The sequence below is a fragment of the Patagioenas fasciata genome, chromosome 1, assembly GCF_037038585.1.
Source record: "Patagioenas fasciata isolate bPatFas1 chromosome 1, bPatFas1.hap1, whole genome shotgun sequence".
Taxonomy (NCBI): Eukaryota; Metazoa; Chordata; class Aves; order Columbiformes; family Columbidae; genus Patagioenas; species Patagioenas fasciata.
Genome location: NC_092520.1, coordinates 214,002,527 through 214,018,581, shown reverse-complemented (window position 1 = coordinate 214,018,581; position 16,055 = coordinate 214,002,527). Strand labels below are relative to the sequence as shown.

General features: G+C 49.6%; 2 protein-coding genes across 4 annotated transcripts in view; one reads left to right on the top strand and one right to left on the bottom strand.

Annotated features, from left to right (window-relative positions):
* The first annotated feature begins 111 nt into the window (after window positions 1–111).
* MEST (mesoderm specific transcript) lies at window positions 112–9,165 on the top strand. Of its 2 annotated transcripts, none has more exons than XM_071803559.1 (12): window positions 112–178; window positions 1,577–1,731; window positions 2,338–2,417; window positions 3,289–3,366; window positions 3,760–3,896; window positions 4,222–4,280; window positions 4,473–4,513; window positions 4,891–4,961; window positions 5,722–5,823; window positions 6,672–6,748; window positions 7,261–7,324; window positions 7,786–9,165. In XM_071803559.1, the coding sequence occupies exons 2-12, from the start codon at window positions 1,578–1,580 to the stop codon at window positions 7,901–7,903; spliced, it is 981 nt and encodes a 326-aa protein (XP_071659660.1). In that variant the 5' UTR covers window positions 112–178; window position 1,577; the 3' UTR covers window positions 7,904–9,165. The 2 variants fall into 2 exon arrangements, with proteins under 2 accessions (XP_071659660.1, XP_065694614.1); XM_065838542.2 differs by having other exon boundaries at window positions 119–182.
* The window catches only part of COPG2 (COPI coat complex subunit gamma 2), a 23,970-nt gene continuing 16,980 nt past the window's right edge, over window positions 9,066–16,055 (bottom strand). For both annotated transcript variants that reach the window (XM_065838530.2, XM_071803558.1), the window contains exons 18-24: window positions 14,921–14,983; window positions 14,660–14,799; window positions 13,423–13,594; window positions 12,355–12,452; window positions 11,510–11,648; window positions 11,064–11,162; window positions 9,066–9,571 (exon numbers count right to left, since the gene is read on the bottom strand). In XM_065838530.2, the coding sequence (XP_065694602.1) occupies window positions 9,441–9,571; window positions 11,064–11,162; window positions 11,510–11,648; window positions 12,355–12,452; window positions 13,423–13,594; window positions 14,660–14,799; window positions 14,921–14,983 (842 nt within the window). In that variant the 3' untranslated portion in view covers window positions 9,066–9,440. The remainder of the gene's footprint in view (window positions 9,572–11,063; window positions 11,163–11,509; window positions 11,649–12,354; window positions 12,453–13,422; window positions 13,595–14,659; window positions 14,800–14,920; window positions 14,984–16,055) is intronic.

Sequence of the window (16,055 nt, the reverse complement as noted above, 5' to 3'; positions counted from 1 at the left end):
CTGACAGCGCCCGAGCGTCGCCTGGCAACGGGGAGGACGCCGTGGCGGCGCGAGCTGTGACGCGCGGGAAGGAGGGGGGCGGGGCTTCTGCTCCTGCCCTCGAGGGGCGGGGCGGGGCGGGTGGCGCATGCGCGGGGCGGGGCCAGCGCCGTGCGGGCGCGCGGCCGAAGCACCTGAGGCAGGTGAGGCGCGCGCGCGGCGCCCCCGCCCGCCCCAACGGGCGCGGAGGCTCCGCCCACCGCCGCTGGGGGGCGGGGCCTGCTCCCGCTCAGGGGAAGGGGCGCACGGCGGGGGGGCGTGGCTTTTGTGCGGGGGGGGCGCGGCTTAGTTGAGGGGCGGGGTCTGGTCATAGGGGTGTGGCCTCGTCCTGGTGGGCGGAGCTTATTAAAGGGTGTGGCGGGGGGCGGGACTTTGGCACCCCTCCCCCAGTTTTTGACTGCCCTTTGACCCTCAGATTGGGACCACAACCCCCCTCAAGTTCCCTATGGGTCCCACGTTCCCCCTCAGACCCCCAGTGGGGCCCACGTTCCCCCCTGGACATCCTATAGGGCCCACGTTCCCCCTTAGACCCCCGATGGAGCCCATGTACCAACTCAGACCTCCCATGGGACCCGCATTCCCCTTCAGACCCCCTATGGGGCCCATGTACCCCCTTGGACCTCACATGGGACCCATGTGCCCTCTCAGACCTCCTGTGGGGCCCATGTGCCCCCTTGACCCCCAATAGGGCCCAAGTTCCCCCTTGGACTCCCTATGGGGCCCACATCCTCCCATAGCCCCTCAATGGGGCCCGTGTACCCCCTTAGACCCCCACTGGTGCCCATGTCCCTCACTGATCCCCTATGGGTCCCACATCCCCCTCAGCCCCTTAATGGGGCCTTTGTCCCCCCTTAGACCCTCAATGGATCCCACGTCCCCCCTCAGACTCCCAATGGGGCCCAAGTTCCCCCTTGGACTCCCTACAGGGCCCACATTCCCCCATAGCCCCTCAATGGGGCCCATGTCCCTCCTTAGACCCATCACCTTTACATCAGAGACCCCTCTGTCACGGGCCTGTCACCCCAGGGACGTGCAGGTTTTGGGGACATGGGGGTTTAGGGGACATGGGGGTGGGTCAGAGGGGTGGGAGTTTTAAGGATGTGGGGGTGGGCTATGGGGATATGGGGGTTCTGGGGACATGGCAGTGAGTTATGGGGACATGAGGGTGGGTTAGGAGGACGTGGAGGTTTTGGGGACATGGGGGTGGGTTAGGAGGACATGGAGGTTTTGGGGACATGGGGGCGGGTTAGGAGGACATGGAGGTTTTGGGGACATAGGTGTGGGTCAGAGGGATGGCGGGTTTTAAGGACATGGGGGTGGGTTATGGGGATGTGGGGGTTCTGGGGACATGGCAGTGAGTTATGGGGACATGAGGGTGGGTTAGGAGGACGTGGAGGTTTTGGGAACATTGGGGCGGGTTAGGAGGATGTGGAGGTTTTGGGGACATGGGGGTGGGTTAGGAGGAGATGGAGGTTTTGGAGACACGGGGGTGGGTCATGGGGACATGGAGGGACAAGCTCCTCGATCTCTCCCCCAGGATGAAGGAGTGGTGGGTGCAGGTGGGGCTGGTGCTTGTCCCCCTCCTCGCCATCTACCTGCACATCCCGCCCCCCAAGTTGTCCCCAGCTCTCCTCTCCTGGAGATCCTCCGGCCGCTACTTCACCTACAAGGACCAGAACATCTTCTACAGAGGTGATGGGGCTGCGCCGAGCCCTGGGGACACCTCGTCTGTCCCCACGGGGAGCATAGCGGGGGGCTCTGCTCCTCTTGGTGGCCTCAGGGATGTCCCCAAGGCCAGGGTGATGGCAAATTCCTTCCAAAATATAACGGCTTCTTTGGGAGCCACTGCATGGATCCAGTTTCAGTGTGACTGTTCGTTATCAAAACCTTTTAAACGGGTGAAACCGCAAGCGTTGGTTTTTGTGCAGTGTTGGTAGTACCTTGGTGTTCACGGGGAACGATCTCAAAAGGTCACAGCGAGGAAAAAATACTGAAAAACTTTTCTCCTGGAGCGACAATTACCAGTTGTAGCAATTTAGAGGCAGCTGTGATTAATTTGTGCTAAATAAAGCCCTGATTTGCATCAAGTAGCTGGTACTGGAGGCTCATCTGGCTCGGTTTCCAAAGCCACGTTGGCATCTGGAAGCCACGGCGCAAATCAAACGCACGCTTGGTTTTTGGGGACTAGGGGACACTGTGGGGCTGGTTGGGCTCCCAGCAATGCCTGTCTTACAGGAAAGGAAATTTGGGGAGAAAAAAGCAAAAAGCTGACCCTGAGGGGCCTCGTTCTCTCCCCAGATTCGACCGGTGCCCTGGGCAGCTCGGACATCATCATCCTCCTGCACGGCTTCCCAACCTCCAGCTACGACTGGTGCAAGGTGAGGGGAGCGAATACACGGGGGGGTTGGACGGTGACACCAAATTCTGTGGTTTCTCGCTCCCTGAGGACGAGCAGATGGACACGGGTGGTGGCTCGAGCTCCACAGGATTTTTATAGAATCATTTGGTTGGAAAAAACCCTCAAGATCAAGGTCCAACCATTAACCCAGCCCTGGCACTAATCCATGTCCCTAAGAACATAATTTACACATCATTTAAACCCCTCCAGGGATGGCAACTCCAGCACTGCCCTGGGCAGCCTGTTCCAATGCCCCACAGCCCTTTGGGGAAGAAATTGGTCCCCACATCCAACCTCAACCTCCCCTGATGCAACTTGAGGCCGTTTCCTCTGCTCCTGGCGCTTGTTCCTGGGGAGCAGAGCCCGACCCCCCTGGCTCCAAGCTCCTTTCAGGCAGTTCAGAGATCAGAAGGTCTCCCCTCAGCTCCTGTTCTCCAGCTGAACCCCCCAGGTCCCTCAGCCGCTCCCATCACACTTGTGCTCCAGCCCCTTCCCTTCTCAACTCGTTCCATCACCTCAAGCTCTTCATTTTCTGCTGGAATCTCTGGGAGATCAGCCCTGTTCCTCACCTGACACCTTGCACAGGATCCAAACTCTTTTCACATCGCCCTTTCCCACCCCACAACTCAAAGCAGGAGGAAAAGAGCCACAACTGTTTCTTAGCTGTTTTGGGGAATGGTCTTGCTGTTTATTGGGAAATTTCAACCTCCTGCAGTTTTCTTGGAGCTGGAAGTTTGTATTTGGGGGAGCGGAGGGGAGTGTGTCCATCCATGGCTGTGCATCGCCACGAACTTCTCCTCTCTCTGCTCCCATCAGTTGTTGGCTTTTATTTGAATGAATTTCTCTTCCAGATCTGGGAAGGGCTGACCCAGCGGTTTCACCGAGTGATTGCTCTGGATTTCGTCGGGTTCGGTTTCAGCGACAAGCCTGTAAGTAGCCTGGCAAGGGGATTTCTGCAGTTGCTTTTGGCCCAGGGGTTGTTCTGTCACAACAGAATCCCCAGAAAATTGGCATTTGCACCCTCAGAAAAGGAATAAGACATTAAAATAGCAGAAGAAGTGGGGAAGATGTGTGGTGGAGATCAGCTCTGTCACCATCTTGCCTTGGGTTTGATGTGACTCCAAAGCAAAGACCCTTTGGGGCATGAGCAGCGCTCCCGTGGGCTTGTGGATGTAGCTGCTGGCCTAGGACATCCTGACTGCTCCCCTGGGGTCACAAACTTCTGGTTTCCGCTGTGTATTCCTCAATTTGGGTGTTTATTCTGCAATTTTTGGGCTCCAAGTGGGTTCTCACTGTGGCTCCTCTCCTGGTTTGCTTCGCAGAGGCCCCATCGCTACTCCATCTTCGAGCAAGCCAGCATCGTGGAGAGGCTGGTGCGTCACCTCGGCCTCCGCCGGCAGAGGATTAACCTTCTGTCCCACGATTACGGGGACACGGTCGCGCAGGAGCTGCTCCACAGGTCACTGCAACCCCTGATGCTCTGGCTGCTCTTTGTTGTCCCCATCAAGATGTTTTCCATCAGATAAGTGGAAGGATGTAGAGCAGAACCCCCTTTTCCCTGGACCTACAGCTGTAACAGAGGCTGGGAGGCCTCAGGGCACATCTGAGGTTTCCATTGCTCGTTTCCCAGCTGGCAGGATGTTTAACTTCTCTCCTGAGCTCCTTATTGAACCAGGGACACCAGGGGAGCAGAGATGATCTGACAATTTGACCTTGTGGTCAATCATTTCTCAGAGCCTGGAGAAAATCTGGTTGTGTTTCACCTTCTTCTCTTCTGTCCCCAGGTACGAACACAATAAAACTGGAAGCATCTTGATCAACAGCCTCTGTTTATCCAACGGAGGTGAGGTTTGCCCTGCACGGTGGGATGGGAGGGATGAGGATCCACAGGATGGCCCAAGCGAATTGTAATTATGATGCTGTAATTAAGCGTCAGTCCTCAGGCTGCATTTGCAGCACCGCCAAGGGGAGAGACCGGGAGATGCGGACCAAAATGCTTGTAGCATTACAACTCTGTTCTTTGCCATCCTTCCAGGGATTTTCCCCGAAACGCACTACCCCCGCTTCATCCAGAAGGTGAGCTGCCACCCGCTCCGGTTGTACTGAATCGCTCCTCGAGCAGAATCTGACTCTGTGGGTTTGGGGTTTTACCTGACTCAAATACCTGCTGCTCTTCCCGCTTTGGTTACGGCACCTGAGCTGCTCGCAGGTGTTAGAGGCCGTGGGGAGGAGCCAGGGATGTCAGGATGCGGCTCATCCCATCAAACATCCTGGTTAATCATCCCTCTATCTCGCTGTTGGGAGCTCACGTACATCTCGGTGTTACCAAGGGCCAGGGCTGAACTGGGAAATCGCTGCAATACGGGAAGCAGGGGGGAAAAACCCTCTGGAGAGACAGGATTTACCCCTCTGTGTGATACCAAGCGGTGCTGTCTCTTCTCCTTCTGCCCAAGCTCCTCAAGGATGGAGGTTTGCTGTCTCCCGTCATCATGCGGCTGATGAACTTCTTTTTCTTCTCTAGAGGGTGAGTTGGGCTGGGCACAGTCTGTACAGGGGGTGTGAGACAAACTAGGAATTAGTGTAGCGGATTTTTAGCAGGTCAGTGGAAGCCCCAGTGCTGTCCCAGGAGAGATTTGCCCCTGGATGTGAATGAGTTCGATCCTCTGGGCTATTCCCTCTCCAGCAAAAACACCAGGGGAGGTTGAGGTTGGATCTGAGGAACAATTTCTTCCCAGAAAGGGCCTCAAGTTGCGCCAGGGGAGGTTGAGGTTGGATCTGGGAACAATTTCTTCCCCAAAGGGCTGTGGGGCATTGGAACAGGCTGCCCAGGGCAGTGCTGGAGTCACCATCCCTGGAGGGTTGAACAGACATGGAGATGAGGTTCTCAGGGACATGGGGTGGGTTATGGTTGGACTTGATGATCTTGAGGGGCTTTTCCAACCAAAACGATTCTATAATTCTAATAATAAACCACACGGCTCTTCACCGTACGCCAAAATCTTTCTATCCCACATTAGACTTCATGTGCTACAGCGGCGACGGAAACCCCGGCCACACAATCACACAGATACTTTCATCAGATGTTACAAACCCTCTTTTTTCCTCCCAAAAAACCCTTAAACTGACCACTATGTTGGGTGCTTTTGGGGGATGACTTGCAGTGCTGTGCTGGCACCCACATATTTCACAGTGGAAGCTGGAAGCACTCGACTGTTTTGAGGTTTTTTTGAGCCATGTGATAACGTGGCTGCTGCTGAGCTGCTCTGAATTGTTTTGTTTTCCAGGCTTGGAGCAGTTTTTGGGCCGTACACGCAGCCTTCGCAGGCAGAGTACTGGGATATGTGGACGGCGGTGCGGACTAACGATGGCAACCTCGTTGTGGACAGGTTCGTCACTGGTAATTGCCACACGAGCTTAGTTTTACACCCGCGCCATCCTTGTGTTGCAGGCAGAGCTGTGCCGCAGCTCAGAGCTTATCAAGAGCTCAGCCAGGTCCCTCACATTGGCTCCCAGCTGCTTCTTTTGGGATGTGGGATCATCATTGAGCCCCAAGAGAGGTGGCGTGTGATGTAGGAGCAGGGATTCTTGCTGGGATGATGCGAGGCAGGTAAATGACGTCTGGAGTATCTGATCCTGCACATGGTTGGAGGACATGCTGGAGTTGTAAAATGTCGGATCTTTTTAAATATTTGGAAATTAGGGGCTTGAATTTGTTGGGTTTTGTTAAGATAACAAGGGATACTTGCCCAGCAACACAGCTAATGCGCTGCCCAGCTGGCAAGCCTTGTCACGGCCAATCCTGGCAATGTCACCTTTGCCTGCAGCGCAGTGGTGGTGGGAATCTCAGTGCCAAAATATCTCCTGCTCCTTAAATGTCATGTGGCAGAGTATCCGTATATTTCTTTAGCGTAGCGTCCCATCCTTGGGAGGCTTTTTATAACCCAACTGACTTGAACCTGCTGTTTAAATTGGGAGTCTCAGCCCCTGGGAGCAGTGCTGAAGAAAGGATGAGAGGACAAGACAGGCTGAGGAGCTTTTAGCCGTTCACATTTCCACTGTGCGCTTTATCTCCTGCGTTTCTCCGTGCTCAGTAGTTCAGCGTCGACTTCTCTTCTGCGGGGCACTGAGATGGTTTCAGAGCTGCTTCAATGCCCATGAGCTTCTGTGTCGCAATTTCCAGGCTCTGCAGCACCTCGAGGCGCCGTCCACTGCGTAACAACGGGTTTATTTTCAGTATTTTGCAGTACATAAACCAGAGGAAGAAGCACAGAGAGCGCTGGGTTGGGGCTTTGATGTCCACCTCTGTGCCACGTGAGTAGGAATCAGTTTTCCTCGATTTACCTTTGGGAATCGTTCTCCTCACCTGCTGGCTCCTACCACTAATTGTGGTTATTTTGACGAGTATGATGCAGCTCAAATCTGGTTGGTAGCATCACAAACTTCCCTGCTTCAGTTTAAGGCTCCATTTGTTAAGGTAAGAGCAAAATGTTTGTTCTGTTAAGAAAAGGAAAGTCTCCTTTAGGGGCTGGTTCAGCCTCTGGTTTCTCCAGCTGATGGCCCAGGGAAGCTGAGGTGCTTTTCAAGTTCAAGAGAAGTCACAACCACTCCAAGGAAAGGTGTGATGGTTGCAGGAGGATTTTTGGAGGCTGAACTTGACCCCAGGGTGGAGAAAAAAGAGCCCTTTTGGCAGTTATTTACTCAATGCTCTACTAAAAGCCCCCCAGGCTCCACAGTGGGGTGAACGTGTCTCCAAGCCACCTCCTCGGCTTGTTTTTGGGATATCCTTGGGTACAAAAGCTCTGCCTGTGCTTCTTTCTTTGCAGTGCATCTCATCTACGGGCCCCTGGACCCTGTGAATCCGCATCCAGAGTTTCTTCAGCTTTATAAGTAAGAAAATAACCTCCACCAAGCAACTGGGGTTTCATTTTGAGGGAGGTTTTGTCTCAGGGATTTCTTTCTGTTCCCTTTTCACGGAGGCTGGGTTTAATTCCCGCTCAGAACCTGCGCAGCCAGGTGATCTGGTAGGAACCTTCTGCAGTCTGGAAATCGCTTCCCCATTTTAAAGCATCGAAGTCACAATTGGCAGTCAAATCAATCACGGATTTGAGAACCACATCAGACAGGGCTAAGATTTATCACAGGGTAGTCTTCTCCAAACTAACCTGAAGTAAATCCAGCACTTGGAAGAGTGGTCAACTGGAGCTACTAACAGCTTTTTTGGCCCAAAACAATGTTATGGGCAGAATCCCAATGGTGCAAGAGTATTGCCTTTCTCACCAGTAGCATCTGGCTGGTTTCAGGCCAAGCTTAAGTTCCTGTGCTTAAGCCCTGCTGCGTTTTTCCAACAGGAAGGTGCTTCCCACGTCCACAGTGTCGGTGCTGGACGATCACATCAGCCATTATCCACAGCTGGAGGATCCCATGGGCTTCCTGAACGCTTATCTGAACTTCATCAACTCCTTCTAAGCTCTCTGTTTATGAGTCAGGCTTTGGTGGCAGGAAAAACCTTGTTTGTTTATTTTTTTAAGTCTCCAAATCCAACACTTTGCACTAACGCCCTAATCTTTGGCTGCCAAACTGCTGCATTGATGCAGTTAAATCCTTTACGCACCAGAAATGAGTCTGCAGGGAAGCATGGACAAAACTGGTCACCTAAGTAGAGTTACAGCATGGTGATGGCCTGAGCTCACCTTGCTAAGTCTGGCCTATCTCTGTATTTAGGGCCAGGAAGGCTCTGGGGAGAACAGGTAGACAGGACTGCTAGAAGAACATGGGTTGACACACATGTTCCCAAAATGGATATGGGGCTTTGGAGTGGATATTGGTCTTTTGAGTTGCTGCACAGGCAGTTTAAATTCTATCCTTACACTAAATACAGCAGGAGAGCTGGATCTGTAATCCCCCAAAGTAAATGCAATGATGCTTTTAGGTACCATAATTGTCTTTGGTAATCTCTTTTTAATGACAGGTTACCCAAAAGCAAGCTCTAAACCTCCATCTTTTTTACAGTTCAACATGCAGAGCCACTCACTGACACTACACCCCTGGGACTGTCTCAGAGCTTTCCTGAAGCTCAGCTTAACACTCAGTTCTACCAAAGCAGGCTTGGGCCTGTTTTACTAAAACAAGCTGAATATGCAATAGTGGCACTAGGAAAAGCCAAGGTGTTCTGAGCATTAGCTGTTCCAGGCACAGGGATTGGCACAGGTCTTTAAATTAGCAGTAAAATAATATTCTTTCCTTGCTCACCCTGACTTGATGACTGAAGAAAACACCAGTTTATCAGCACAAAGATGCAGAAATTCCCTGATGCGAAAGTCACCACAAGGTTCCTCCTTCCTGACTTTTTATACAGGATATTTCACATTTTTGAGCCCAGGAAGAGGCTGCGCTGTTGTTTGGTTTTAGTTGACATAAAGCTCAGAGAACTGAATATGCCTCTCTCTTTGTACAGTGATTATTTTCTGCGTGGAACAGAGGAAATAATCATCAAGAAATGGTAAATGTGCAGGGTTTGTGTGATTTTTAACTTGTTGGGTTTGAAATTTAATAGCATCCCTTTAGGAATAAGGGGCTTCTGAGTAAACAGCCATTATGGGCTATTTTTTCTGTACTGACGCAAACAGAATTAGAACAAGAAATGTCTATTTTATTAATAGTAATTCATATGAATTCAATCACTTGGACCAGTGTTTATTTTCTGTTAATAAAAATGAGGTTGGACAAAAGTCTGATTCCATTTTCTTACCACCTGCACCTGTTACCTTCCCTGCTCTACTGCAAGTGGCCAGAGATGCAATAAGTTAGACAGGAATGTGAGTGACAACGAGGAAAGGGACGCGGGAAAGGCTCAGTACCAGCCACTACTGTAACATCATACAAAATATTTACCAAATTGAGGAATAAAAACTACATGCAGAAGAACAGACAGGCTGCTTAACAGCTGGTAAATACCCAACCGGTGCTTGCAAAGGTTTTCACCGCAGTTGATCCGCTGGAAATCTCAGCCTACAGAAGCCAGGATGACATCCACAGGTGTTTCTTCCTTGCTCCGAACTGTCACCTGCATGGTCACACCATCTCCTAGCGCCAACCTGGACCTGACCAGCACATCACAGCCGCCTCTGTATACACCTGAGGACAGAAAAAATCCATGAGAGATGACTTTAAGAGAGGCTCAGTGATTTAGTCCTAACCCAGGAGCCAACAACCTGGTTGGTGTAAGGCAGATTGAGTGTATGGCCTGTTGCAGAGGGGGAGGAAATGACAAAAAAATGAAACAAAACACAAAAATCCCCTAAACTTTTGAGGCCAAGACTGAAGATTGGCCAGCAGGCCCAGGGCAGTGACCGTCCCTGTGCTGGGCACTGGGGAGGCCAAACTGCGAATCCTAGGGGCAGTTTTGGGTCCCTGATGCCAACAAAGCCCTTGGGGTACTGGAGCGAGTTGAGAGAAGGGAACGGAGCTGGTGAGGGGCTGCAGCACAAGTGAGATGGGAGCGGCTGAGGGACCTGGGGGGTTCAGCTGGAGAACAGGAGCTGAGGGGAGACCTTCTGATCTCTGAACTGCCTGAAAGGAGCTTGGAGCCAGGGGGGTCGGGCTCTGCTCCCCAGGAACAAGCGCCAGGAGCAGAGGAAACGGCCTCAAGTTGTGCCAGGGGAGGCTGAGGTTGGATCCGGGGAACAATTTCTTCCCCAGAGGGCTGTGGGGCATTGGAACAGGCTGCCCAGGGCAGTGCTGGAGTCACCATCCCTGGAGGGGTTTAAATGACTTGTAAATTATGCTCTTAGAGACAGCGCTGGGTTAACGACTGGACTCAATCTTAAAGGTGTTTTCCAACCAAAACGATTCTATCAAAGATATTGTCCTAATTAAACAGAGTCAGCAAGTGCTGCTGGACAATGGGGTTGATTTAAATAGGTAGAAACCAGACGGGGTAACTGAAGCTCACTTCCAGTTTGAGATGGCAACACATATTGTCATTGTGTCACAAAGACACAGTCCACTGCCATTAAGGGAGGAACAGTCCTCCTACAGTTCTATTAGAGCGCTTGAAGTGGCATTTCTGGAGGCAATTCAGACTGCAGGACAAGCCGTCTCCTGCCCCGCTTCCATGTCACTGTCACTCTGCAGACCCAGAGTTCCCAATTCTTCCTCTTGAAATAAACTGAGATCCGACCCTTCTGTCCAAACTCTGCGTGCCCTGTTCATTGCAGTTTTGCTTTAACAACCTCCATAAAGTTTTGTAGAGTACTTCCAGGGATCACCCAAAATTGTAAACCCAGAGCACAGTCACCGAACAAGACGTTGTGGGTACTGCAGGATGTGTCTTTTGTGACTTAAAAGGAAGATGGTCTTAAAAATCCCATTCTGAGAGAAAAACTGGCAAGGAATTGAGTTTGGTGTCTGCTCTGGAAGTTCTTAATTCAAAGGATTCACTACTGTTCCCTCCTTTCTAAGAGACGCAGAACCCAGCCTGAGTACACCCACAACAGCAGGCACCAAATTAGCTTTCTATAGAGAAAAACTCTCTAGACGAGAGCGGAATCTCCTAACCCATTTCCCTTCATTTAATAAAGATCTGCGGGGACAGGGAAACATCAAGTTCAAGAGCATGAATACTCACCAGCTAAGTAGAGCGTGTGAGAATTTTTGTTCTCTGGCACTTTATCTGATCTCTCACAGGGCTGCATGCCCAAGAACTTGATGATGTTATTGACGGCTTCTGCATTCAGAGATCAAAGAAGAAAATCACTTCTAAGTTGGTGCCAAGTTTTCCATAAGAATTAGTTTGCAATTAAAAACGTTCTCTAAACACCCACGTGGCTTTACCATTTCCATTCAACCCCACCAACACACCTTGTGTTCCTTTTGCTGTCTTAACAACTGAGGAACACACCCCTCCTTTCAACCAGCACTTGCCAAACTTCCCCTCGCTATAATCCCAACGTTAAAACACAAATCTGTGTTGCTGGGACATAATGTCGCCAAATTCTCCTCCTACCACACTAAATATACCCCCAGCATGGCAGATTCACTGGGTCACCGATAAACGAGGAGAGATCATCTCACCGTCAAGGGTTTTAATCGAACTAAGGGCAAAGGTTTCTTCTTTCTCAAAGTCATCTCCCACTTCTTCCCAGGCAGCTGCAAAGTTCGGCTTTAAAACCTTCTGAATATGATCGGACACGGTCACCTCCAGATCTTCCAACTGAAAGAAAAGCAAAGGTGATTTTTTCAGCTGCCAGTTTACAGAAACAATCCTAATCTTGGAAAGAAAAGACAAAGAGAGACAGCAGCGTTTTGCCACGACAGCTCTGGTATGCCTGGTTTTAATTTGAGGCGAAGTGCATAATGACAGCAATCACTTCTGGTGGTGATTTGTAAAGCTTAAAAATATTGACACAAAAATATTTGTGAGACTAAATGAGTGCAGAAAACGGGGCAAACGCTTTGTGAGTTAAAGCCCATTCCAGCCCTTTTTGGGCATCTGAGGAGAGAGGCTTTCTCGGAATCCAGAAGAAGCTTTTACTTCCTTCAAGCCCAAAAGACAAGCACTGCCCTGAGGTCTGACCTGTATTGCAGTGACTGGTAACACAAACACAACAAAAAGAAGCGCAAGTGCTTGGGGTGGAGAGAAAACTGGGCCAAAGTTCTGAAAAACAGACAAGGGAAGTTATTCCTTTCTTTCTGTTAGTCCCCTAAATCCTAAACTATTGGCAGACACAAGGTTTAGGGGGAGCATCGAACACAACAAGCTGCTGCATTTTGGAAATGGTATTTCAGTCAGGCCTGCTGTTCTATGGGCTTCAAATGCAAAAGGCGACCATCAACCCAATGGCCACGTGTGTTCAGAATGAGTGATAAGAAAATAGAAAGATTAAAAAGAAACCAAACCACAACGGTCCTGAACTTACCACATACTCATCGTCGTAGCCGTCTTCTTCCGGCACGCCCGTGTTTGGGTCACAGTCTCGAACGGTGAATCTCATTGTGCAACTGAAAGTACAAGCAACTGGGAAGAGGAACAATAAAGAAAAACAAACAAAGGTATGGATTAGTGGTGCAGTTTGTTCTGTTTGAGCCCTCGCTTCCCAAAAAGTGACTGGAAAGAACGTGCATTGGCTTTGCCCCAGAAGATACGACAAGGTCATAGCTGGAGCATTTTTCACTTAAAACTTCCCCTCAGACTCTAAGCTGAGGAACACAAGAGGATTTTGGGGGACAAATACACTGTGGCTCTGGTGTAACAGGCACAGGTTCACTGTGGAGTTCTGCAGCGCGATTCAGTCTGGGTTTGCTACCAGGAGAAACTCCAGCAGGGTTTCCAACAAGTGGATTATGACCCAAAACCGCAGTTCAAAGAACTCGGACTAGTTCAAGTCTTCTCTGGTACTGAAGTGATAATCAAGGTATCGACCTGTTGATGAGCTGAGTCATATTAAACCAATTACAAAACTGATGGAGTTTGTTTTAAGCCTGAATAACAAAAGCAAGAAAGGCAAGTTTTACACCCAAGAAAATCTCTCATTCCTAAATTTCATAGTCTAATTCTTTAAAGAGCAGGAAAATTGCATTAACCAGATATGTAGAAACCTAAACTACCACTTTTTCCCCTATTTATATTTTCCTTTTATCAATTGTGTTCCTGACTACCATCAGCAAACACCCATGTTTTCAAAAGTGGTCCTTTCAACTCAAGGTAATAAATTCATTTTCCTGTATAACTTGCACACTCAAACATCCCATTTTTAATCATGAATAGCACTGATTAAAGTGTGTGTATACAATTTGTAAAAAGCATGTATGCTATTTTGCACTAACTCATGTTCTACATAAAAACCAGCAAGTGCAACACACAAGCAAATAACTGATGCTAGAAGCTCAGTGTGCACTTGCCAAATCCCACACCCCAAACATTTTATATTCTCAAAAACCTTTATTTGAGGGATTTGTCGCACAGAACTCCTCCCTCCCAGTGGTACCTGCAGTGGGGTCGTCCTGGGGAATCTGGACAAGGGTGTAACACATGCCGGGCTGGTTGTAAGTCAGGCTGGGCACAGGGATGCAACAAATCACGTCGTAAGCATCCGACGGCTCCATCTGCACAGTGACTCTCTCCAGTAGCTGATCGTTTAACGTATTTGTGCAGTCAAACTGCAGAAGAATAAATGGAGAAGGACTTGAGCATAGAAGAAACATTTCTGGTTTGACTGAAAATGAGTTAATTTTCTTCTTGCCGTTCGAAATCTTTCTTTTTCACAGCTAGCATGGTCATTATTTGGACTTAGTTTGAGAATAAGCAGATAACACCCCAGCACAGAGTTAATGTTTTTAATTGCTCTGATCTGAGAGCTAAGGATACTCTGAGCTCTGCCCACAGGTGTGAGGCAGCGAGGAATTGGGGATGGATGGGGCAGAGCTTGATTAACATCCAGACTGATCAATAAGAGTATTTCAGCCTACTAGTGTCATGCTTCAAATTTAAGAAGAGTCGGGACCTTCTTCTCTCTCTCCCTCTCTCTCTCTCTCTGGGGTGTTCTTGCTCTTTCTTTTGGCATTTCTTGCTCGTGCTTTTTCACTCTTTTTGTCATAGCCAGGAGAGTCTGGACCGGAACGTTTCATTCGGCTTTTTGCCATTTTGCAGAGGCCTCGAGCCTTTCTGCCTTTTCCCTTTTTGTTTTTACTCTTTCTCTGGCATCAGCTTTGGGACCAGGTGCTGTTTCCTGGGCCTGGCTGCTCAGTGTGTTCAGGAGGAATTGCCTCGAGTATCTTTTATTTCTATTATATATTTACTAGTAGTGTATTAGTACTTTGTTATTTTATTAAACTGTGTTTATCTCAATCCAAGTTTCTCCCTTTTGACTCTCTCCACCATTGGGGGCAGAAGGGGAAGGGGTGAGCAAGTGGCTGTTGTGGTTATATTGCCAGCTCGGGTTAAACCACAACACCAACTCAGCTACAATGTGCCCCAGCATCTTTTTATCAAGCCTGTTGTTCTCACTAAACAGCTTTTCTCTCTGGTTTTACTAGAATTCTTTAACAGCTGGATCACAACCCCCATCTGTTTTTTATTCTTGAAGCAAACAGCACACACACCCTCTCAACTCTACTTTGCAAATCCCTTAAGAGAGAACTTGTCTCCAAGCCACTGTTTAATGCTACACCCTGGTATCATTAAGGGCCAACTCCTATTGCACCCTGGCATGTAACTTCTCTTACCTGGAAAACGATGTGATTTGTGAACACGTGTTTAATACAACGAACAAAATACTCCGTTTCTGCTTCTGTGAGCTGCACCGGTTCCGAGGACTTGAATAATGGACCCAAGCTCTTAAACTCTGGAATGGCTGCCAGTTGTTCTGCACGGAAAGGAAAAGGTGATAGACATTTAGCGAAAGGCTCATTCCTCGCTCTCGCTTGACCTGCGGCAAATCCTCCCAACGCTTCAAGCGCTGGAGACCCACCTGTCTTCTCTCATACCTTGAAATATATCCTGACGTGAAGGTGCAACCTTCTCAGGCTTGCTGGTCACTAGGGGAATCTCTGTGAAGAAAAAAGCAAAGATGTGCTGTCAACTACATCATGCAGGAGTTTTAAGTGTCTTTGTATCTCCACTAATAAATTCTTGACTTGTGGTGTTTCAAACATTCTGCTACAAACCATTGACAACTTGGATCCTTATACACACAGTATCACAGTATGTTTGGGATCAGAAGGGACCTCAGAAGACCATCCAGTCCAATCCCCCTGCTGGAGCAGGAACACCCAGATGAGGTCACACAGGAACTTCTCCAGGTGGGTTTGAATGTCTGCAGAGAAGGAGACTCCATGACCTCCCTGGGCAGCCTGGGCCAGGCTCTGTCACCCTCACTGAGAAGAAGTTTCTTCTCAAATCTAAGTGGAACCTCTTGTGTTCCAGTTTGATCCCATTATCCCTTGTCCTATCATTGTTTGCCACCGAGAAGAGCCTGGCTCCATCCTCATGGCACTCACCTTTTATATACTTATAGACATTAAGAAGTTTCCCCCTTAGTCTCCTCTTCTCCAAACTAAAGAGACCCAGCTCCCTCAGCCTTTCCTCATACGGGAGATGCTCCACTCCCTTCAGCATCTTTGTTGCCCTACACTGGACTCTCTCCAGCAGTTCCCTGTCCTTCTGGAACTGAGGGGCCACAACTGGACACAATATTCCAGGTGTGGTCTCCCCAGGGCAGAGCAGAGGGGCAGGAGAACCTCTCTGACCTACTGACCACCCCCTTCTAACCCACCCCAGGTACCATTGGCTTCCTGGCCACAAGGGCCCAGTGCTGGCTCATGGTCACCCTGCTGTCCCCAGGACCCCCAGGTCCCTTTCCCCTACACTGCTCTCTAATAGGTCATTCCCCAACTTACACTGGAACCTGGGGTTGTTCCTGCCCAGATGCAGGACTCTACACTTGCCCTTGTTAAATTTCATCAGGTTATTCCTCACTCAACTCTCCAGCCTGTCAAGATCCCGCTGGATGGCAGCACAGCTTCTGCTAAGCAATGTTGGGTTGTAATAATGAGTAATAATGAACTACACTTTAGTCCGGAATAGCCAGAAAAAATAACAGCTGGAAAGAGAAAAAGGACA